This window comes from Oryzias latipes, chromosome 15 (assembly GCF_053564925.1).
Source record: "Oryzias latipes strain Hd-rR chromosome 15, Olatipes_Hd-rR_3.1".
Taxonomy (NCBI): Eukaryota; Metazoa; Chordata; class Actinopteri; order Beloniformes; family Adrianichthyidae; genus Oryzias; species Oryzias latipes.
Window position 1 is genome coordinate 32,475,885 of NC_136251.1, and position 21,616 is coordinate 32,497,500.

General features: G+C 47.7%; 3 protein-coding genes across 5 annotated transcripts in view; 1 reads left to right on the forward strand and 2 right to left on the reverse strand.

Annotated features, from left to right (window-relative positions):
• Positions 1-5,922: 5,922 nt before the first annotated feature.
• On the reverse strand, positions 5,923-13,498 carry eif3s10 (eukaryotic translation initiation factor 3, subunit 10 (theta)). Of its 2 annotated transcripts, XM_011484789.4 has the most exons (23): positions 13,286-13,498; positions 12,782-12,972; positions 12,574-12,710; positions 12,339-12,502; positions 11,834-12,033; positions 11,508-11,716; positions 11,259-11,430; positions 11,057-11,161; positions 10,876-10,974; positions 10,690-10,806; positions 10,428-10,613; positions 9,825-10,172; positions 9,642-9,746; positions 9,463-9,576; positions 9,264-9,386; positions 9,040-9,193; positions 8,669-8,850; positions 8,501-8,592; positions 7,843-8,435; positions 7,656-7,770; positions 7,415-7,575; positions 6,943-7,008; positions 5,923-6,485 (listed from the first exon to the last, which is right to left on the reverse strand). In XM_011484789.4, exons 1-23 carry the CDS (start codon positions 13,332-13,334, stop codon positions 6,319-6,321), a joined length of 3,849 nt encoding a protein of 1,282 aa, XP_011483091.3. In that variant the 5' UTR covers positions 13,335-13,498; the 3' UTR covers positions 5,923-6,318. The 2 variants fall into 2 exon arrangements, with proteins under 2 accessions (XP_011483091.3, XP_023819387.1); XM_023963619.2 differs by lacking the exon at positions 6,943-7,008.
• Positions 13,499-14,350: 852 nt separating this feature from the next.
• Positions 14,351-17,117, forward strand: dennd10 (DENN domain containing 10). Of its 2 annotated transcripts, none has more exons than XM_004077520.5 (9): positions 14,351-14,555; positions 14,716-14,912; positions 14,996-15,075; positions 15,138-15,286; positions 15,841-15,952; positions 16,021-16,121; positions 16,192-16,299; positions 16,374-16,468; positions 16,545-17,117. In XM_004077520.5, the coding sequence occupies exons 1-9, from the start codon at positions 14,510-14,512 to the stop codon at positions 16,710-16,712; spliced, it is 1,056 nt and encodes a 351-aa protein (XP_004077568.1). In that variant the 5' UTR covers positions 14,351-14,509; the 3' UTR covers positions 16,713-17,117. The 2 variants fall into 2 exon arrangements, with proteins under 2 accessions (XP_004077568.1, XP_078787996.1); XM_078931870.1 differs by having other exon boundaries at positions 14,388-14,555; positions 14,637-14,912.
• The window catches only part of sfxn4 (sideroflexin 4), a 7,819-nt gene continuing 3,063 nt past the window's right edge, over positions 16,861-21,616 (reverse strand). Inside the window, exons 2-14 of the mRNA XM_023963621.2 lie at positions 21,173-21,238; positions 21,041-21,097; positions 20,933-20,959; positions 20,784-20,838; positions 18,359-18,384; positions 18,234-18,287; positions 18,106-18,168; positions 17,972-18,040; positions 17,815-17,905; positions 17,632-17,747; positions 17,474-17,559; positions 17,280-17,397; positions 16,861-17,214 (exon numbers count right to left, since the gene is read on the reverse strand). Of these exons, the coding sequence (XP_023819389.1) occupies positions 17,137-17,214; positions 17,280-17,397; positions 17,474-17,559; positions 17,632-17,747; positions 17,815-17,905; positions 17,972-18,040; positions 18,106-18,168; positions 18,234-18,287; positions 18,359-18,384; positions 20,784-20,838; positions 20,933-20,959; positions 21,041-21,097; positions 21,173-21,238 (906 nt within the window). The 3' untranslated portion in view covers positions 16,861-17,136. The remainder of the gene's footprint in view (positions 17,215-17,279; positions 17,398-17,473; positions 17,560-17,631; positions 17,748-17,814; positions 17,906-17,971; positions 18,041-18,105; positions 18,169-18,233; positions 18,288-18,358; positions 18,385-20,783; positions 20,839-20,932; positions 20,960-21,040; positions 21,098-21,172; positions 21,239-21,616) is intronic.

A 21,616-nucleotide genomic window follows, 5' to 3' on the forward strand; every position in this document is an offset into this window, starting at 1 on the left:
ATTTTCTTTCAGTTTTTTCTCTGAATTTTGGCAATTAGAAAATCTCACGAGCTTTTCAGGTGTAATTAGTCGTTTATTTTGTATTTTATACGGCGGACATTATTGATGAGTTTTGTACATTTATTTTTCAGGTTAACTAATCTAATGAATGTTTAATTGACTGAACAATGGATTAGATGGATCTCTACAGTTACTTCCAGATATCATTCTTTCTACTTTTTTTCTTGAATGAAAATTGGATTTGTATATGACTTACACGTGTTTCCCCATATTTCCATGCAGTTTATATGTGGAACAATCTATTGTATACTAAATGCAAAGCTTTTTTGTCCAAAGACGTTTTGATTTTACAGAGAATTCCAAAATGTTTTGCCACTGATGTTTTAATAATATGAGGTCCTTCATTAACAATTTTCCTTCCTTGACTCTATTTTAGTACTGTCTATTTTAAATGAAATATCCAGATTTGTATTCCTATTACTATTCTACTTTTAGTACCTTTTAGTACAATAGCCAGACTAACCAGTTTTCAGACCTCAGTAGAATTACATATCTCCGTTACTCTCAGCTCTGATGATTTTCTTAGTAAAATCTCAAATATTAGACATAAGTTAAATCAAGTTATTCCTACTATCAGCCCAGAACAGGCTGAAGCGGTAGAAAAGGAGGCATCCATAGAAACCTCTGTAACATTGGACTGCTTCACTGCTGTGGATCAATATGTGGAAATAACATCAATTATTACGTCCTCCAAATCCTCAACGTGTCTGTTAGACCCAATTCCCACTAGACTTTTTAAAGAAACTTTTCCCCTAATTTATGATCCCATATTAACAATGATAAATGCCTCTCTGGAAACGGGTTACGTGCCACAGTCTTTTAAATATGCAGTTGTTAAACCTCTTCTGAAAAAGCCCAGTTTGGATCCTAGCATCTTGGCCAACTATAGACCGATATCAAACTTGCCCTTTATTTCTAAAATCCTAGAAAGAGTTGTAGTTAAGCAGCTTTACTGCCACCTACAGGACAACAGCCACTTTGAAGACTTTCAGTCGGGGTTTAGACCTCACCACAGTACGGAAACTGCACTAGTTAGAGTCTCTAATGACTTGTTATTGGCCTCAGAAAAGGGACTACTTTCTATTCTGGTCCTGTTGGACCTCAGTGCAGCCTTTGACACTATCGACCACGGTATTTTACTCCATAGATTAGAGCAGGACATAGGGATCAGAGGATCTGCTCTCCAGTGGTTTAAATCCTATCTGTCCCATAGGTATCAGTTCGTTAATGTAAATGGCCATTCCTCTCAGTGCACTCGAGTCAACTATGGAGTCCCACAGGGCTCAGTTTTAGGGCCCATGCTGTTTATGCTTTATATGCCACCCCTAGGAAACATAATCAGGAAACACAGCAGTTGTATTTATCCATTAAACCTGACCAGAATGACCAGATAGAGAAACTGAACGCCTGCATCAGTGACATCAAGACCTGGATGACAATTAATGACCTCCTCTTGACCCAAAAAAAACTGAGGTCATTATACTTGGTCCTAAAAACCTCAGAGATGCTCTGTCTGCTCAGATAGTCTCCCTGGATGGTGGAAGTATAATGTTAATGTGTTTAAATTAAACTTAATAGTAACTATTTGTTTTTAAAGGCTGCTAGAAGTTGAAGCTGGGGTAACTATGGTGCTCTGGGGTTCTGTCCTCTTTTCTCTTCTACTTCTACCCTTCCTCTCCTCTATTCTTGATCATTATTCATCATTTAGTTCTCCATGCCTCTGTTTGGTGCAGTGATTCATGTATTGTCCCTCTTTCCCTCTTTCCCCTCCTGGGGAGTGGAAGTGCTTCCAGACTCCAGTTTGCTCATCCGTGCTCCAGTTCCTGACCGAGTACCTCGCCTCTACTCCTGCTCCTACACCTGGCTGTGGATCCTGTCTCCGGCTCGTCTGGCGCCCCCAGCCGTCCCCCCAACTCCATCTGGATGAAGTCCATCTGCTGGACTTTAACCCTTGTGCTATCCTAGGCACTTTTACATTGGGAGGTGGGCCATCTAGACCCACTAGACCAGGGGTCACCAACCCTGTGCGCCCGCGAGCACCCCTTGTGGCGCCCGCAGGGAATGCATGAAAAAAAATTATTTTTATTTTTTTTAATTGAAGCAAATATTCAACAAACAATCACGGCGTGTCTGTCGATGACAACAATATCAATTCTGAGATAAAGGTAGACAAAAAAAACAAAAATGAAAACAAATCTTCTTCCACTTTCGGCTTCTCCCATCAGGGGTCGCCACAGCGAACGAGTCGCATGGTAAATTTGGCAATGTTTTACGCCGGATGCCCTTCCTGACACAACCTTCTCAAACCGGGCTTGGAACCGGCAGAGGTAGAGAAGGGAACAGGGAGCAGCCCGGAGTCGAACCCGGGTTTCACGGACGGAAGGCGCCGCAAACCAGCACGAGCTAAACTGGCTCCCAAAAATGAAAACAAATATAACTTAAAAAAATAATCAATAAAAATACGGGTCTATTACGAAAGTTTAAGTAGATCAAATAAGTTACACAATGTCTGGGCGTTCTTATGATTCATGTAATGTAAAGATTTAGAGAATAGGTTGAGACGGTTGAGTAATCCATTAATGTGAGGTTTCACCTCTAAAAACTTACAAGTATGAATAAAATGCTTTGAAATTACAATCAGTGCATTAATCAGAAAGTCCAGCTTTTTGTGAATTAATTGTAATCAAATTTTAATTGTATTCCAAATATAAGGGTTAATTATGATATTTTTGGATTCAAGCCAATTATGAAAAGAAGACCAAAACTCTTCTACATGCAAACATTCAAAGAAAAGATGTTCCACAGTTTCTACATCATTTTCACAAAAGACACAAAGATCACTGTCCTAGTTAAAGCCAGAATGTAAAAAAGGATTGGAAGGGGAAATATCATTTAACGGGAATGACCCAAAAATAGCACTGCTCACATAGCAAATCAAAATATTGTGGTGATCTGGGGGTTAGCCCCACCTTCAGCTTTTCAGACTCATGGGGAAGTGGGGAATCTCGGGCGTGTTAAATCCTTCACCATAAGTGAGGGAGCTGTGAGCAGAAGTGAGGTTAATACTGTTTGGCTGCTGGTGGGTGTGTTCAAAGTAAACAGACAGATAAAATTGTCCGCTAACTTATGTGAGTGTCGTTCTCAACAAACCGGGGTTGTGGTTTGCATGGGGCCTGGGTGGCAGATTGGGACATGTCCAATGGGGCCGCTACTAAGTAAGAGGATAGTGAATTAAGACTCGGGCGCAATAGTTCTTGTCTGGATAGAGGGTGGTGATTCAGTGCTTGCTATTAGTAACTGATGCACTGTAGTTCTGCTATCGTGAAATATATGGCAGATTATGGAACGGCCTGAAACTTGCGAATCGGAGCTCCTGCCTTTGAGAAAGAGGCGCGTGTGTGTGTGAGGAGAAGGGGAGGGGTAGTGGGTGCAGGTTGCGTGGTAAAACGGCGCACGGAGACCATTGCGCAACACCTGGATCATGGGGGTTTAAATTACTCAGTTAATTCTAATGTCATTCTTCTCTAACTACTGCGTACATTTTTAATACTTGTCTGTATTTTCCATATCCATTTATTTTTACAGTTGTTTAGTTGGTGATAGTTACGTATAATTAACCCTTGTGCTATCCTAGGCACTTTAACGTTGGGAGTTGGGTCATCTAGACCCACTAGACAGTGCTCTGAACCTTTTTTCTTCAATGACTTGTGATCTTCACTGGTGTCCATGGATTACATGAAATCTTTCCACCTTTATCCACCTTTGTCATGGTAGGGAGAACACGTCAATGTAAGAGGGGGGGGGTCATCTAAGATAGCACAAGGGTTACATATGTAGTTGTAGATTTAGATAAGTTAATTCTTCTCTAAGAGTTCTGGTAAATCGCCTGTCCGTCCTGGGGGAGGATCCCTCCTTCATGTGGACACCCCTAGGGTTTTTTTTTTCCAGAATCCGTTTTTTTAACCCTTGTGCTATCTTAGATGACCCCATCCTTGCATTCAATCATAATTCAATTCAATATAATTTTATTTGCATAGCCCAAAGTCACAACAAGAGTTGTCTCGATGGGCTTCAAAGTAAAACATGAACTCAAAAGGATCATGAATACAAAGAGTTCAATAGGAAAATACTAAAATGAACTAACAAACTGACTTAACTAAACTGGACATCCCTCCCCTTAGACCCCCCTTCGCGGTAAGGAAAAACTCCCAAAAACCGGATTCCGGAAAAAACGAAGAAACCTCAGGGGTGCCCACATGAAGGAGGGATCCTCCCCCAGGACGGACAGGCGATTTACCAGAACTCTTAGAGAAGAATTAACTTATTTAAATCTACAACTACCTTTCTGTGTGGAGTTAGCATGTTCTCCATGCGTGGGCATTGAGGTGTTCTCCCTACCATGACAAAGGTGGAAAGATTTCATGTAATCCATGGACACCAGTGAAGATCACAAATCACTGAAGAAAAAAGGTTCAGAGCACTGTCTAGTGGGTCTAGATGACCCAACTCCCGATGTTAAAGTGCCTAGGATAGAACAAGGGTTAATGGGTTTTTCCTTACCGAAAGGTGGGGTCTAAGGGCATGGATGCCAGTCCGTTTAGCTAGTTCTGTTTGAATTTTCCTATTGAATTCTATGTATTCATGATCCTTATGATTGTATGTTTACTTTACAATTACCAGTACGAAGCCCATTGAGATGACGGTTGTATAACTAAAACTGAATTGAATTGAATTACTACCACGAAGGATGCTTTTTTACAGTTCAGTGATAAATTATTTACAGCAAACCACTTTTTCTTTCATGTGTTCTTAATAATCACCAACATAAAAAAAAGTTGTATCGACAAATAAGATACTTTTTAGGTTTCTTGACACACTAATAATGTCAAGTAAGTAGACATAAACGGCTGAGGTCCCAGAACTGAACCTTGGGGTACTCCACTCATTGTATTATCATCAGTTGAAACCCCAGTCCAAACCTCTAGAACTGGATCAGAACATCATTTGACTGACATGCAGAAAACTCCATGTAGTTACAGCTGCAGCAGCTCATGAAGAACCTTCTGCAGTCTGGCTCAAAAGAGACGGCTCCAGAAAATACGAGTCATCAGAGGGTAAATGGGTCGTCAGAGAGTAGACGAGTCGTCATAGGGTAAACAGATTCTCAGAGGGTTGACAGGTCGGCCTAGAAGGCTCATCAGTGGGTAAACGGGTCGGCATAGATGGTTTGTCAGTGGGTAATGATGGATTTGATTTATCTGCTTTTCCAGACGCTCAAAGTTCTTCCTGTGTTTATCATTCATTCATAGTTGGTGATGAAAACTACTGATGTAGCCTCAGCTGCCCTGGGGCAGACTGACAGAGGCGTGGCTGCCAGCATGTTGCCTCTGACCATCACCGGGACATTCATGCACATCCACACACACGCTGCAGGCAGGGAGGGTAACGTGTCTTGCCCAAAGACACATCGACAGTTGACTGGGGGGAGCGGGGATTGAACCGCCGACCCTTCGATCATTGGATGACGAGCTGAAGCGCCTGTCGCTCCTAGAATGGGTCAGCAGTAGATAGACAGGTCCTTAACTCATGTTCTATCCTAGGCACTTCAACGTGGGTCATCTAGACCCACTAGACAGAGCTCTGAACCTTTTTTCTTCAGTGATTTGTGATCTTCACTGGTGTCCATGGATTACATGAAATCTTTCCACCTTTGTCATGGTAGGGAGAACACGTCAATGGAAGGGGGGGTCATCTGGACCCCATAGGATAGCACAAAGGATAAGGAGGTTTTGTGGCCTTGTCATGTTTGCTCTGAAACCTATTTGTCTAGAGGAACTCAAATGAACGACGACCAACAGCCTCTGAGATGAAAGGTTTTATTAATTAAGGGCGGTTCTGCTCATAAACGTCTGGACCGAATCTTTGACTGCAGTGAAACAGAACAACAAGCATTTGATTTCAGGGATGCACATCACACTTCTCCTTTCTGGGTCATTGGAGGTTAGGAAGCAACTCAGATTCAATGGACAGAAGTGAAATCCAGGCTATGGTATCTATGCAATCGGATAATATTTGATGATAAAGCACATCTGCATGAAACATCTGCCTTTTAGTTTCTATGAAGGTAAAACCATTGAGGTCATGAAAGCCGGAGTACAGCGGCTGAAGATCAGGAACCACACACATCCTCAGGGGAACTACGTCTACAGATCATTTGTCAGAAGCTCATAGCGATGCCTCGTCGGCAGCAGACGACGTTCAGCGGCGAACGGTGGTCCAGCCATCATCATCGGTCTCGTTCTTAGTACGACGAGGGTTTTCTTTGTCAGCACGCCACGCTTTTTCCCCATCAGCTTCACGCTCCCTTTCACGGGGTCGATCCCGGTCCTCCGACTTTTCGTCCCCTCCACGGCGCCAAGAGCCACCTGGGAAAAGAAGACGCTCATTAGATTCATTCCTCGGTTTTCTACCGTTTAATCCCTGCCGTGCACCGCTCATTAGAAGAGAAGAAAACATTTCAGTCAGGAACAAGCTCACAAAGAAACTGTCTGTGTGTTCAGAAGTGTTTTACATTTGTCTGGAGGTCACTGAAGAAGAAAACTTTTCACAAAGACGTATTTATGTACGTCTGCAGCTACGGTGGCGCAGTGGTTAGCGCTCTTGCCTCACAGCAAGAAGGCCCCCGGTTCAAGTCCCAGACCAGAACATCAATGAGGACCTTTCTGTGTGGAGTTAGCCTGTTCTCCATGCGTGGGTTTTCTCTGCGGACTCCAACTTCCTCCCACCATCCAAAAACATGCTTCATAGATCAATTGGTCGACCTAAAATTGTCCCTAGGTGTGAATGTGAGAGTGCATGGGTGTGTGATTGCGGACACTCTACCCTGCGACAGACTGGCGACCTGTCCAGGGTGTCCCCTGCCTTCGCCCACAAGTGGCTCCAGCAGCCCTGTGACCCCGAAAGGGATAAAGGGGATTAGAAGATGAATGAAAAATGAAGGAATGAATGCAGCTACGTTTTCTAAAAGTGGATCTCCAGGAAGAGGTGTGACGCTAAATTCAATTCACAATGCTGCCATCATTCCAAATTCTATCTTTAAAGATGCTGCAACCGTTTCTGGAAACTCATTTGAACAAGTTCCACCACCAATCGAGTCTAAAAGTTCCAACAGGCTGACCAATCCAACGAGTCCAAGACTGTAGGAACTTTTCAAAAGAGTGTAAGTGCATGTGCGTAAGCCTGTAGCATGTTTGAATTTACCGCGAGTTTGTGAATGTAGCACGAAACAAGTCAGAAGGTTTGGTTCCAGAAGGGAAAAGTCTGAAATGTTTCTATGAAATCACTGCAGGTTTACCTTCATCCTGATCTCTGGGTGGAGGTCTGTTCTCGCGGTCATCCCGCCGGTCTCGCTCGCGACGGTCACGGCGATCGTCGCGGTCATTGTCCTCCCTGCGAGACTCTCTCCAGGCGCCTCCTTCTTCGGTTCCTCCTCTCCTCCAGCTGCTGCTCTCCTCTCTATGAAGGAGCAGAGCTCCATTAGCGCTGAGGCTTCCATCTGCCCAGCAACAGTCCTAAGGTCCACCAATGAGACCCACCTGTAGGGGCGGCTTGTTCTTTCATCTCCATCTTCATCGTCTCCATCTTCACGAGCACCCCCGCGTGGCGGTCCCCAGCTCTCCTCTCTCGCCTTCTCCCGCTCACGCCAGCCGCCTGCAGCAGGACGCCGTCAGAGCTCAACGGCGTTTACCACCTGGACGTCCATGCGAGCAGAACTACACTCACCTGGTCTGCCAAGGGGCTTCCAAGGTTTGGGGTCATCTCCGCCTCGCCGTGGCCCATCATCCATGCCCCTCCTACCACCTCTTTCTTCATCCCCCCCTCTTCTGGGGCCCCAGTCATCATCGGCTCCACGCCTCGTACCGCGAGAGTCATCCATCCCTCTACGAGGACCCCTGTCGTCGTCAAAGCCACGCCTGGGGCCGCGGTCGTCGTCAAAGCCACGCCTGGGGCCGCGGTCGTCGTCAAAGCCACGCCTGGGGCCGCGGTCGTCGTCAAAGCCACGCCTGGGGCCGCGGTCGTCGTCAAAGCCACGCCTGGGGCCACGGTCGTCGTCAAAGCCACGCCTGGGGCCGCGGTCGTCGTCAAAGCCACGCCTGGGGCCGCGCTCTTCATCGAAACCTCTTCGCGAGGCGCGGTCGTCGTCCATGCCTCTGCGCGCAGGGCGGTCGTCGTCAGCGCCACGGCGTGGGCCGCGGTCGTCTTCAAAGACTCTGCGAGGTGCTCGCTCGTCTTCGCCTCTGGGAGGACCGTCTCTCTTCAGGGAGGGGGCTTCTCTGTCCTCCTTTTCTTCCTCTCGGCCCTCGGACCTCCACTCCCTACAAACAACGGTGGGATTAAATTCCCGCCTTTCAGAGGTAAGGCGGCAGAACGTAAAGCTCACCTGTCGGGCACAGGACGGCGCCATTCGGAGTCGCCTCCGTCTGTGCGCCTCCTCCAGCCGCCCTCTTCCTTTTCTCCTTTCTCCCCCCAGTCCTGAAGAAGCAGAAGGATTTGTTTCAGTCTTTGCACACAATCCACCAGACCAGAGGATTCCACAGTGTTCTCCTACTCTGGGCTTCTCCTCTGTAGCGCCCTTCCTTTCTTCCTCACGGCGGCGCTCTCGCTCTTCGATCTCCTTTTGGCGAGCGCGCTGTTTGCGCTCCTGCTCCTCCAGCTTGCGTAGACGCTCCTGGTATTCCCGCTCCTCCTCTTCTCGCTGCTCTTGTTCCAGGCGTTCACGCTCTTCACGTTCTGTTCAGAAAGGAGTAAAGACCTTCAATCGTGGATCAGAATCTCCTCCCTCTTTAGGAGGTGAAAAGTCACCACGTTCAGGAGCTTTCTGTGAAACAAACGTGAAGCTGAAACTCATAGAGAAGCCAGACGTTTCTATGGCAACACCGATGTTGTCCGGTTGCGTTTCGGCTCAACGTCTCCACAAACCTTTCTTGAGTTGCTCCTCGTGGATCCGCTGCGCCTCCTCCTCTTTCTGGCGGTAGAAAGTGTTGCGGCGTTCCTCCTTGCGCTGCCTCTTCCTGTCCTCCAGACGTTTCTTCCTCTCCTCTATCAAGCGAGTCTCGAAAGCTTTCAGCTTTTCCTGCAAACAACAAGCATTGGTGCGTAACTTCCTCCTGCGCGGCGTCTGCTTCAGCGGAGCTGAGCCACACCTCATAAATGAAGCTCCGCGCAGCCGTTATTTTGGACAGGAAGTTCTCCTTGTCCTCCATCATCCTGGACATGCGTTTCTTGTGCTCCAAGGCTTTCTCCCGTTCAATTTTCAGGTTACTGATCTACAGGAGCAGAGGAGCACTGTCATCCGTGGGTTAAGAGTTTCTGTCCTTTAGCATGCAGAGCCACTCCACCTACCCGCTCCTCCTCCTGGAGCTCCCACAGCTCCATGTCTTTAACACGTTGTTCTTCATAGGCCTTTATGATCAGAGGGATCTCCTCCACGCGCTTCGCCCTCTCAAAGTAGTCGATCTAAAACAAAATAAGAATGAGGGGAAATTCCATGTCGGCAACAAAGATCCCAGATCCTCCTCTACTTTTTTCTCCTGATTCTTGAGACGCTCTTGCAGCTCCTTCTTCTCCTTCTCCAGCTGTTCTACTTGTTTGGCCATGATGAAGTCAGGGTCCAGTTCCTCCAGGTCCTTCACAGAACAGAACAGTTCCCGTCACCATGGATTGGGCTTTTCAACATGAACTCACAATGAAACGTCAAGTCTTACCTCGATGTCGATGTCCTTGAAGGCTTTGGCTCCAAGTTCAGTCTTCTTGATCTGCTCCAGACGCTCGCGGACGTTCTTCTTCTTGATCTGCTCACACTCCTGCATCATGCGCTCCTTCTCCCTTTCTTTGGCCTCCTGCCGCAGGCGCTCCTCCTCCGCTTTGCGAACTTTCTGCATCTCAGCTTCTCGCTGCTCCAGTTCCTCCTTCTCTCTCTGGATGTTCAGGCTCTCCAGACGTTCCTTGCGCTCCTCGATGGTCTGTCTGCGAGCCAGGATGCGTTGGTGGTCCTTCCGGGCGTTTTTCAGGTAGGCAGCGATGGCTTGCTGGTTCTGCTCATCGCGTTCTTGCTGCAAGCAGAAGACAGTGGTGATAAATGACAGAAAAGCCTCAGGGCGGTGGCAACACGCCTGTGCTTTTGTCTGAGGTGCAGCAACATTTTTCACTGCTTCACATTTATCAGGACGGGGTCGCTCTTTGCTGCTGCAGCTGGGGGGGGGGGGCACCCAGGCATTTATGCCAGCGTGAAAGGTGCTTTTACAGACGCCCTATGGGCTTTAGGCATGTTGGTTGTTGAACCACAGCAGTCTCCAAATGGCCCTCACCAGGATGGAGGCGGGTTTGATGACCTGGATGGCTTTGGCCAGAGACGCAGACATGGCCGTCAGCTGGTTTCTGATCTGCTCGGATGGCATGTTCTGCAGGAACGGCCCCACAGGAGAATCCTCTTTGGTTGAGTAGTTCAGATCTGAGCCGAAGCTCAGAGTTCGAGAGGTGTGATCAATTCTGACCTACAATAACGAGACATTTGGGTCAAAGGTCGTGACAGGAGGCTGAAGCTGCAACCATCTCCGGCTTAGACCTTACCTGCAGATCACAGTGACGCGCTGCATCCACAATGGAGCGCTCCAGCTGAAAAGCATCAACAAACGGGACCAGCGAGGCCAGACGACTAAACTCGATGCTCTGGTAGATCTGTGCGACCTGTCACAAAAACCAAGAGGTCATCTAAGGTCAGGACGGATCCACAAAAGCACAAGAGCTGAAGCTGACCTGCTGCAGCAGCCTAAGGATGGTGTTGTTCTGCAGGTGAGGAACATACTGCTGCAGGTCTGGCTCCTTCTCAGCCTGATCTCTGATCCAGTTCAAAACCTGAGGACAAAATGTGAGACCAAGATGACTTTCAACACCATCCTTTGTAAATGTATACTCTCTATCCCCAGAGAAGTCATACCTTGGTCACTCGTCCACTCAGCTTCAGAGGATGGAAGTCCACCTCCAGCCAGTTGTAAAGCTCTTTCACCTCCGGTACGATATACTGGAGCAAATTAAATCGAACCTAGAAAAAGTAAAAAGAAATAAAGCGCATAAGTATCAAAGAAATAAATCCTGAATGTAAAGAAATAAACTGCTGTAACTGCAGACGTGTTCCAGACCATGTCATTGATCAGACTCTGGCGGGTGGGCGGAGACTGCAGGCCCAGGAGGGTGGCCAGCCGCCGATGCTTCTCCACGATGATGCCGTCCATGTCCAGCAGTCGAGCGATGTCGGTGCGCTCCGGCGTGATGGGAATCGACAGTGTGGCTAGGAGGACTCTGGTGGACATCCTGAAAACCAAAGGCTAGAATTCACTCCGACCCCCCAGGACAGAATCTTGCAGAACAGTGAAGAGCGACCCGGATACCTCTGCATCTCCTCCTGCGTCAGATTCTTACGCATTTCCCTGGACAGGTGGTAAAGTCGGTGAAGGGTGCAGGAATGGAACAGAGCATTCCCAGACTTCCAAAACACAGTAGACACTTTGTTGTAATAGTTGGCCATAAGTTGGGGTTTGGGGGGCTTTTTGGAGAGAGCAAACAGCCCATGAATGTCCTCCACAGCCTTAAAGGCTTCCTGAAGCAAAGAAAAAAGGAGTCAACACTCTCCCAAACACCTGTCAACGTTACCTGGCTGAATGTGTAACCTACAGAGAAAAGCCGTTCAGGAGGGACAGCAGAAAACAGAACCGACCTGCCAGAGCTCCATGCTGATGGCGCTGTCCAGCTGCACCAGCCGCGTCTCCAGGTGCATGGACTGGCTTTCAGGGTTGTTCAGGTTGATGGCTGTGCTCTGGTTGTGATGTCGCTGGATTTGACCAAGATGCATACGCAGGTTGTCACATAGTTTGCGAAATTCTGCTTTGCGGGTATACAGAAGGCAGAACTTGAACGCTGCAGAAAAACAAAAAACCCAGAACCTTAAACAACAGGCAGTCCAGGCAAAGCCAACATGCAGCCATCAGGGGCCTGTCTGGATCCTTTCCATACTATTGACGTATATAAACATACACCATGTCTGCTCTCAAAGATGTATACAAATATATTGTTAAACAGGATCCCTGCAACATTAATCTTTAGCATAAACTATTTTCAAACTATATCCAAAGTAAAGCAACAAGTAATCAAGTAACAAAGGAAGTTACGGTGGAGGTCTTCTCTTTACCAAAATAAAAGCATTTTTGTGAACACCTGTCTACCTTGCTGGGCTATGTCGTGGTACAAACGCTCCACTTTGGAGTTATTCCTCAGCAGGTCCAGGCACTGGCGGTACGACTCCCACAAGAACTTCACCCACGGAGTGAGCAGGAGGCGATCCGTACGATCCTGAGTGTCCTCTCCGCTCACGGCGCTCAGCAGCACGCTGTAGGTTTGCCACAGTGTTTAGCCAAAGATCTCCAGCGCGCTGGACAGAACATCAGAGAACAGCTTCACCTTTCTGGGGTCTGGATGTTGTCCAAGTCCTCAATGTCCAGGACCATCTGCTGGGACTCTTCCTTGGCAGTCTCGGTCTTCTCCTCTGCCAGTTTCAGGTACGCCCTCACCACGTCCTCCAGGGATTTGATGTTAACCTGGAAGGTCCGTTCAGTCATGGCGTGAGTGTCAGACACCAGCATGAAGCAACAATCCCACCTTTACTCACCTGCTGGCAGATGTTCTTGTACTGGTAGAGCCCCTCTTTGGCCAGGTGACTCTTTCGGAGATCCACACAGAGCTCCAGGTACTTGAGCATGATGGGTTCGTGAATCTTCTGCCATGTTCGATGTTTCTTGCTCTTGATGACGTCATACAACACATCCAAGGCTGGCTGTTTCTTGCCAACCTCAAGGAACTCTATAGAGGAAATCAGAGATGCGTGAAAAGACTAGCAAACGCGCTATTACCTGAACAAGGCTGCGACCAAAGGCCCGCATCAGAACTTCCTAACGTGACTGAGACAACAATACGAAACTCAGTCCTGAACATATCGAAGCCCCTTTTCGACTGTCAGCAGCTTTAAAGCCATTTTCTATCCGAGTGTGACTCTAGCGAGGCCTAGGCCGAGGCTGTTCACATGGCTCCGAGCGGGCTCGCGCCATGGCGTCAACGTTAGCCGTTAGCTTAACCGCCGTCTCACGAGCTTCAAATAAAAGCGACCAAAACTCACCGTTCGCTCGTTTCAGAGCGTTTTCTGGGCGCTGGAAATACGCCGGCATTTTGGCGAAACTCTGCGGATACTCAAAACGCACTGACTCAGATCAAATTTAGAGAAATTCACCAGTCCATCAAAGCCACGAACCCTGCAAATGCGCTGGCTAAGAAAAAGAGGTTCCTCGGCACGGCCTAGCGGGGGTTGCCAGATCCTGCTCCCAATGCGTTTCCCCCCCGCATTACCTCAATTCATTTACAAAAGTCACAACTGTCCAGCATTTAGAAAATAAACATTTGTAATAATCTATCTTATTTATAGGTGCCGCTTTATATAGTAAGCTTAGTTCGGCATGAAAAAGTCAGAGATGAGTTTCACTAATATGAAAAATGATTTAAAGAAAACATGCAGATTTGTGAACGGGAAGAGGGGGCTGTGGTTTATGTTGGAAAGTAGATCCTTTTTACGTTTTTATTTATTTAACATCAAGTCACATTTGGCGTCATAAACACCATCCAAAAGCTTTGCCGAGCAAATAAAACATCAGGTGACGTCCACGTGTTGAACTAAACTAAACGGGGGTTTTGGCCAATCTGGCGGCTGTGGATGATTCAAGTTCCCGGATGAATCAGAGTGAGTTCCACATGTTGCCTTCATGGTCCCTCCGGAACACGAAACAGTGTTTTCACAACGTTTCAAAAAGTAACGTGTCTATAAAACAGAAAATATGTGTAGAAAATGTTCGACATTTTAGGACTTCACTGTCTCTACCAATAATTAGGAACACCTTGTTTAAAATTATATCTTAAAAGGTTCTTCACTTCTGTAAATTTGAGGAAAACTAACTTTCATTTAAAACGTAAAATTGTTGATATAAATGTGAGAAATGTATAATATATTATAATTTGTAAAAGAGAAAACGTATAAATGAAAGTGTAGTTTTTAAATAGGTATCACATATTTCTTTTGTCTATAAATGTGTCTGAAGTTCAGTCTGCAGAGTTTTCTTCCATTCTCGCTACCTTAAACGCACCCTTTCATGGCCAGCTCTGATTGGCCTAGAGGTTAATGGCTCCGCCCACCCCAGACGTCTCAACCCGGAAAAGGGAATCTATTCTTTGGGGTAAATTATTGTTGGCATTCCTGCGCTCCTGCCGCGGTGGAGGTCTGAAGCCAGAGATCCCCTGTTCCGGAGCGGTTCCTGAAGGTGACATCCGCCTCTGACCTCCTCGGGTATGGAACATGGCAACAACGGAGGCGCAGTGGATGCTGAGCGTGGGTTTAATTGGTGAGTTTGGGGGCATTTTCCCGCTTTCGATCTAAAGGTGGAAACAGTCACGTGACACACGTGACGTCACCGGTTCCTCAGCAGAACTCCTGCTTGTCCGAACTGCGGTGAAAAACACGTCCCACGTGATGAATGAGCAGAACTGACGCTTCCCCCACAGAGAAGGACGTGAACGGAGACACGCTGTGGGTGTGGTGCTACCCGTCCGTGGGTTCTGATCTCAGGCAGGTTCTGCTGAGGAAGTGCTGCCTGACCCAGGACAGCCGGCATTTCGGAACCTTTGTTTTTGGTCAGTTCAGCCGCACCTGGTACTACATCAGCACCGCGGAGGTGCAGGAACCCACAGCTCTGGCCAAGGTAGCACCGCCCACATCAAGAAGCTCCGCCCACACCGGGGAGCACCGCCCACACGAAGCCGTCTGATGATTTGTGTTTCACAGGTGACCCATTTCTCCGTCGTCGTGACGTCAAAAGATTTCAACCCTGAGAAATATGCGGCGCTCAGCAGAATCCTCTGCAGGTAAAACTTCCTTTGTGTTGTTTTTGGGGACTGCTTTTATTTTGAAGCCTCTCGCCTGTCAGGATGTACATCAAACATGGCAGTCCCGTAGAGATGATGGAGGCCTACATCACCGTTCTGACCAAAGGGGTCTGCCCGAGCGACGAAAACGGACCCTTTCTCATTAAGGACTACGACGTTCGCAAAGCTTACCTGACAGGTTCAGTCAAAGGTAAGACGTGGCGTGTGATTGGTCTGGTCAGCGTGACATCATCTTTATCTACGTTTGTGGGGCTACCACTAACAGAAAGATGCTTAATCCAGCAAACAAAGCTTTGGCTTGTTCACATTCACTTTAGTAAACTAGGCTTTAGTTTGGAAATAGTTCTGAAGAAGCAAAAACATCTCCAGAAATGTTCCCTTTGAAGAACGGAGAAGCTCTGAAATCTAAGGAACTATCAGCAGACGCTTCGACACTAGGTGGGAATCGAACCTGCAATATTCCGAGCAGAGGTTGACCGCCCTCCCGTTCACCACGGCCGTACCTCCAAAAAAAAGGATGAATAGAAGGACTTGTTTCCTTCCTTTTCTTTATAGAGTTCCCTTTAGCTGCATTTCTGCCCTTCCTTGATGGATGAACATCCATCCTTCAGCCGTCTTTCCTGAGGTGAACTAGCGTTCCCGGTTGGATCAGACCATGGATTTCACTCTGGAGAGGGTCTGACTAACAGCAGACTGGAGAACAGAGCGGGTCGTGGTGTTGACCTGGTGTCTGTTCTGCCTCAGACGTTGTGTCTCAGTTTGGAATGGAGGCCATCATCCTTTACACGGCCCTGATGCTGAAGAAGAGGATTGTGGTCCATCATCCCCGGATCGAGGCTCTGTTGGAGTTCACCAGGTAAAGGAAGCTTCTGGAGCTCTTTGGAGCTGCTATCTTTGCTGACGACTCTCCGCTGTTCCCTCCAGGGCTCTGCCGGCCCTGGTGTGGCACAGAAAAGACTGGTCCATCCTTCATCCGTACGTCCATCTGGCCGAGCCGGAGCTGCAGGATCTGAAGACGTGTCCTGGTGGGTCTGCTTCCCGCCGAATCCCTTTGTCCTGAACCTCTGTCTTCATAAAGGAAGGTCTTCCCTGCAGGATACGTCGCAGGATTTGTAGATCCAGAAGTGAGCAACAGACCGGACTTGTTTGATGTTTTCGTGAGTCTTCCAGACGGTGTCATCACCGTGTCCCAGAGTGCTAAAGGTACAGACTCTTCTGGACCAGCGCGGCGTTTTTAACCATGCCTTCAAAGCGATGCTCCTCCCGTCTCTCCTCAGACGCCATGGCTATGGGGAAGTTACACAAAGACATCGGCCACGCCATCGTGCGGTCTGCAGAAGATGCTGAGGGATCCGACAGTCGGCTCATTAAGGTAACGCCTCCCGACCAGCCGCTGCTGCTCATCACGTGTGTTCAAACGAACCGGACCTCCGTCCATTTCTTCACAGGACATTTCTACTAAGACCAAGGAAGTTCTCGCCACCCTGGCAGCGCTGGCCAGCGAGTGTGAAGACTCCAAGGTCACCCTGGAAGCCTTAAAGCGGCGCCACTTCCCCCCTGCCACCGAGAACTTCCTGTTTCATTTGGCAGCTGCAGAGCAGCTTCTGCGGATCTGATCCTGAGACGCTGCGTCTGAGTGAGGAAGAAATGTCAGTGGAAGCAGCAGATCCAGCCTGAACCCTGCATGTGTTCATCCTCCATGATCAGGAAACCTGGACACGTGACGAGCGGTTCCGGCTTATCGGACAGAAACTGGTCTGATCATGTGTGCATAAAACAGTTTTAATAATTTTCTATTTCCTTAATGGCATCAGAGCCTCAGATGATCTGCTTTGAACACATTTCTAAATCTGATGGATGCTTTTGATTGGCTTTTCCTGCAGGGTGGTGAACACGGCGGCTTTTATTCACGCTGTTCTGCCTTCAGACATGAAACCTGTAAGAAGCTCGTCTCTTGTCTTAGTCCACAGCTCAATAAAGTTTTATCCTGAAGTGGTCGTCTGCTGTGACGTCATGGAGAAGACGTGGCTGCTGTCATCTTTACAGTCCTCTGTGGTAAAAAAGTTCTGTGCCGATCACGCCAGCCTGAAGCTCCGCCTCCAGGTTCTCCCTTTTAATCTGCAAAATCAGGGTCAGAGTCAGAGAGTTTGTCGCAGAGACGCCAGCGGCACCGGGCAGCTCACCGTTCCCAGCTGAGGAAAGAGGCTGAAGGAGGCGGGAATCATCAGACCGAAGACCAGCACGGCGCTGACGTGACGGCAGGGCGCCGCCAGCATAGGGTTCCTCTGGAAGAATGCGGTCCTGTGAAGGAAAGTTCAGGTGGTTGGAGCCGATATTTACTCATAGTCAAGGGGGGGGGGGGGTCATTTAGACTCACCTCTGTAAGAACAGGAGCAGTAAATTAGGAACTGCGGCGGCTGTGCCCAAAAGTGCCGCTCTTGATAACGCCGTTTCCTTCACAGCCTAAACAAACACTAGAATTAGGACTCGTGACACACTGGAGACGCTGCTGCACAGCTTCTACGGCGGCTTAACCTTTTTTCCAGCTGCTTTAGACATCCCAACAGGGTTTCCACGGGAATCGAACACGCGGATCCCGGTTTCCATCTCCTCACTCCTGACAGTGAACACGTTGAGGAAGGCCAGCGCGGCTGCAGACGAGAGTTAGGATGTGCAGAGGGAATAAATGCACCGTGCTGGCTGAACCGCCGCGCTCACCTGACAGCGGGATGGGGAGCACGGACCTGCAGACGGTCTGCACCGCCAAACTTCTGATTCCCAGTCTGTTGAGTAAAATCTGTGGAAAGGCCTGAAAAACCAAACACCTGAGCAGAACAGTCTGGAGACTGAGGCTGGACTCTGCAGGTTTACTCACTGCTGCCACTGCTGCATAAGAAACTGTTCCTGTGATGAGCAGCAGATGATTCGGGGACGTCCGCCGAACCTGCAGCACAGCAGCAGCTTCAGCTTCAGAGGAAACACGGAGGACTGTCAGCGAGACATCCTCACCTGCTCTGCTGAAGAGTTTCTGTTGGCGTGGCTGAAGCCGGCGTTGTAACTCTGCAGTAAGAACTGAAAGCACACGTTTGGGGCTGCAGCAGTTTTGAAATGCTCCCGACAGAAAAGTCTGGCTTTACCTGCCAAAACAGAGCCGCTTTGACGCTTCTGTGAGGTAAAAGAGCAGCAACAACCTGGAAGGAAAGTTCACTTATTGACCAGGAACCAGGAAATGAAGTCATTTGGAGCCGTGTTAAAAACCTACCATGGGTCCAGCTATGGGCAGAAACGCTGAAGAGCAGCAGACAAACAGAAGAGTTAGAGTCCGTCAGACACAAAGATCCTCTGTGATTTACATGAAGACAATAATCCAAAGTTCAGTTAACAGGATTTTAACTGGATCATCAGGTTGGACTGATGTCATTATTTTGGCTTCCAACTCAGGGATGTGAATTTTTGAATCCCCTCACCTCTGGTGGGAGCTTGGTGCCAGTGTTGGGCAGCGGAGCCGCCACCAGTGTGTGACTGTGTGTGTGTGTGTGACTGTGTGTGTGTGTGTGTGTGACTGTGTGTGTGACTGTAAAGCGCTTTGGGCCAGAAGGTAGAAAGCGCTTTATAACTATACGCCATTTACCATTAACCACTTTCTCCCCCCTCTCACTTTTTTATTTTTCTTCTACCCCACCCCCCACTTTTCCCCTCTCCCTCCCCTTAAAAAAATAAGTGTGTGTCATATCTATATATAGATAGATCTATATATAGATATACAGTGAGGTCAATAAGTATTTGATCACTTGATGATCAGATAGATTTCTGACCAGCAAAGAGCTGCTGTTCTGCTTTGAAATAGTCCAACTCCACTCTGCTCTGATTCTACATTAGTGGGACCTGTTTGAGGTGGTTAGCCTGCATAAAGGCACCTGTGCCCCCCCCCCAATCAGTCAGAAGTCTAACTACCAACATGGACAAAACCAAAGAGCTGTCAAAAGACACAAGAGACAAAATTGTAGACCTTCACAAAGCTGGAAGTGGCTACGGGGCAATTGCCAAGCAGCTTGGTGAGAAAAGAACAACTGTTGGAGCAATTGTCAGAAAATGGAAGAGGCTAATGATGACTGTCAATGTCCCTCGGACTGGGGCCCCTCGCAAGATCTCACCTGGTGGGGTATCCATGATGCTAAGGAAGGTGAAGAATCAGCCCAGGACGACACGGGAGGAGCTGGTCAATGACCCGAAGAGAGCTGGGACCACCGTTTCCACGTCTACTATACCTAATACATGAAAACGTCCCGGTTTAAAATCATGGATCGTACAGAAGGTTCCCCTGCTGTAGTCAGCCCATGTCCAGGCCCGTCTGAACTCCAATGACCATCTTGATGATCCAGAGGATCATGGGAGAAAGTCTTGTGGTCAGATGAGACCAAAACAGAACTTTTTGGTCTTAACTCCATTCGGCGTGTTTGGAGGAGGAAGAAGGGGGAGCATCATCCCAAGAACACCATACCTACAGTGAAGCACGGGGGTGGAAGCATCATGCTCTGGGGCTGTTTTTCTGACGACTGCACTGTATTAAGGAGAGGATGAACGGGGCTCTGAGTTGTGAGATATTGGTCAAAAACCTCCTGACCTCAGTCAGAGCGTTGTAGACAGGTCGTGGTGGGTCTGTCAGCATGAAAATGACCCGAAGCACACAGCCAAGAAAACCAAGGAGGGGCTCCGTAAGAAGCAGATCAAGGTTCTGGAGCGGCCTAGCCAGTCTCCAGACCTAAATCCAATAGAGAATCTTTGGAGGGAGCTGAAACTGTTGCTCAGCGACAGACCCGAACCCTGACAGATCTAGAGGAGATCTGTATGGAGGAATGGGCCAAAATCCCTGCTGCAGTGTGTAGAAACCTAGAGAAGAACTACAGGAACCGCTGGACCTCTGGAACTGTTAACAAAGGCTTCTGGACCAAATATTAAAGTTGTTTAACTTAAGTGATCAAATACTTATTTGTCACAGTAATATACAAATAAATTATTTTAAAAAAATTGTACAAATTGATTTCTGAATGTTTCTTCAGATTCTGTCTCTCACTGTGGAAATGCAGCTATGATGAACATTTAGACCCCCCCATGTTTTCTAAGGGGAGAACTTGCTAAATCACAGGCTGATCAAATACTTATTGACCTCACTGTATCTATACAAACAGAATTAAATAAAAAATAATAAAAAAGCAAAAAGGGGTTTATCCAAATATACACCCTGGGTTTCCGAAGATACTTAACCTCTTCTTGTAACAGCAAACTGTCCAACACAAAAGGCCTTCAGCTCTCATCTTCTCACTCAGTGGTTGGACAGAACAAGTCAAGTTAGAAAAAATAAATAAAAGAAACCATCGACCTTTGAAGAGAGCAGATCTCTGCAGACCAGCTTAGAAGGAAAATCTCTTCTGGGAACGGAAACACGGAAAACAGACGTCCGCTTTTCCAACATGAAGTTCAGGTTTGAAGAAAAAGACTTTAGCTTATAGGATTAGTAACACGTTTGAAACCTGAAACCTTATTTCATCATCAGTATTTTAATTTTTATTGATGTTTTTCATTTCATTTAGATTTTTTCAATAATGCTCACAGACATTTTTATTTAATGTGGTAAAAATCTTAATCTTAATGATGGTTATTGTGAGGACAAAGTCTTCTGTGGTTACCTGGAGCGCGGAAAACCAGAGGAAGAACGTCGCCACAATCGGCGTGAACAGAAGACTGGAAACATCAAGAGGAGGATTTCAAACCGTTTTCACATCTGCAGGTTCCCATGGTCAAACCAGACTTCATGAAAGTGGTTTTCCAGACTCACTAGACAGAGGGTCACTGCAGCTTCCTCCTGGATAAGGAGACAGAACCAGATTAAGACCAAAGCAGAAGCTGTTTCTGGTTCCTGACATCTGCTGAATCACAGTCTGACCTCTTCATGCAGCTTTTCTTCACCGCTGAGAAGAGCACGGGCCTTCACTATTTCAGCCTGGAACGATCACAGAGATGGGATGAAGATTCCTCCTCATCCTCCAGCATCAGCTCACCTGAGCCGCAGACTCACGTCAGACGCCAGAAGCAAAGACGGATCCAGGAGGTTCAACCACATCCGAGCGCGGCTGAAGAACGACTGCAGGAATACGAGATGTTCACATTGGAGAGGTTTATCTGGATGGATGGATGGATGATGGATGGATGGATGGATGATGGATGGATGGATGGATGGATGATGGATGGGTGGATGGATGGATGGATGGATGATGGATGGATGGATGGATGATGGATGGATGATGGATGGATGGATGGATGGATGGATGATGGATGGATGGGTGGATGGATGGATGATGGATGGATGGATGGATGGATGGATGGATGATGGATGGGTGGATGATGGATGATGGATGGATGGATGATGGATGGATGGATGATGGATGGAAGGATGGATGGATGGATGGATGGATGGATGGATGGACGGATGATGGACGGATGGATGGATGGATGGACGATG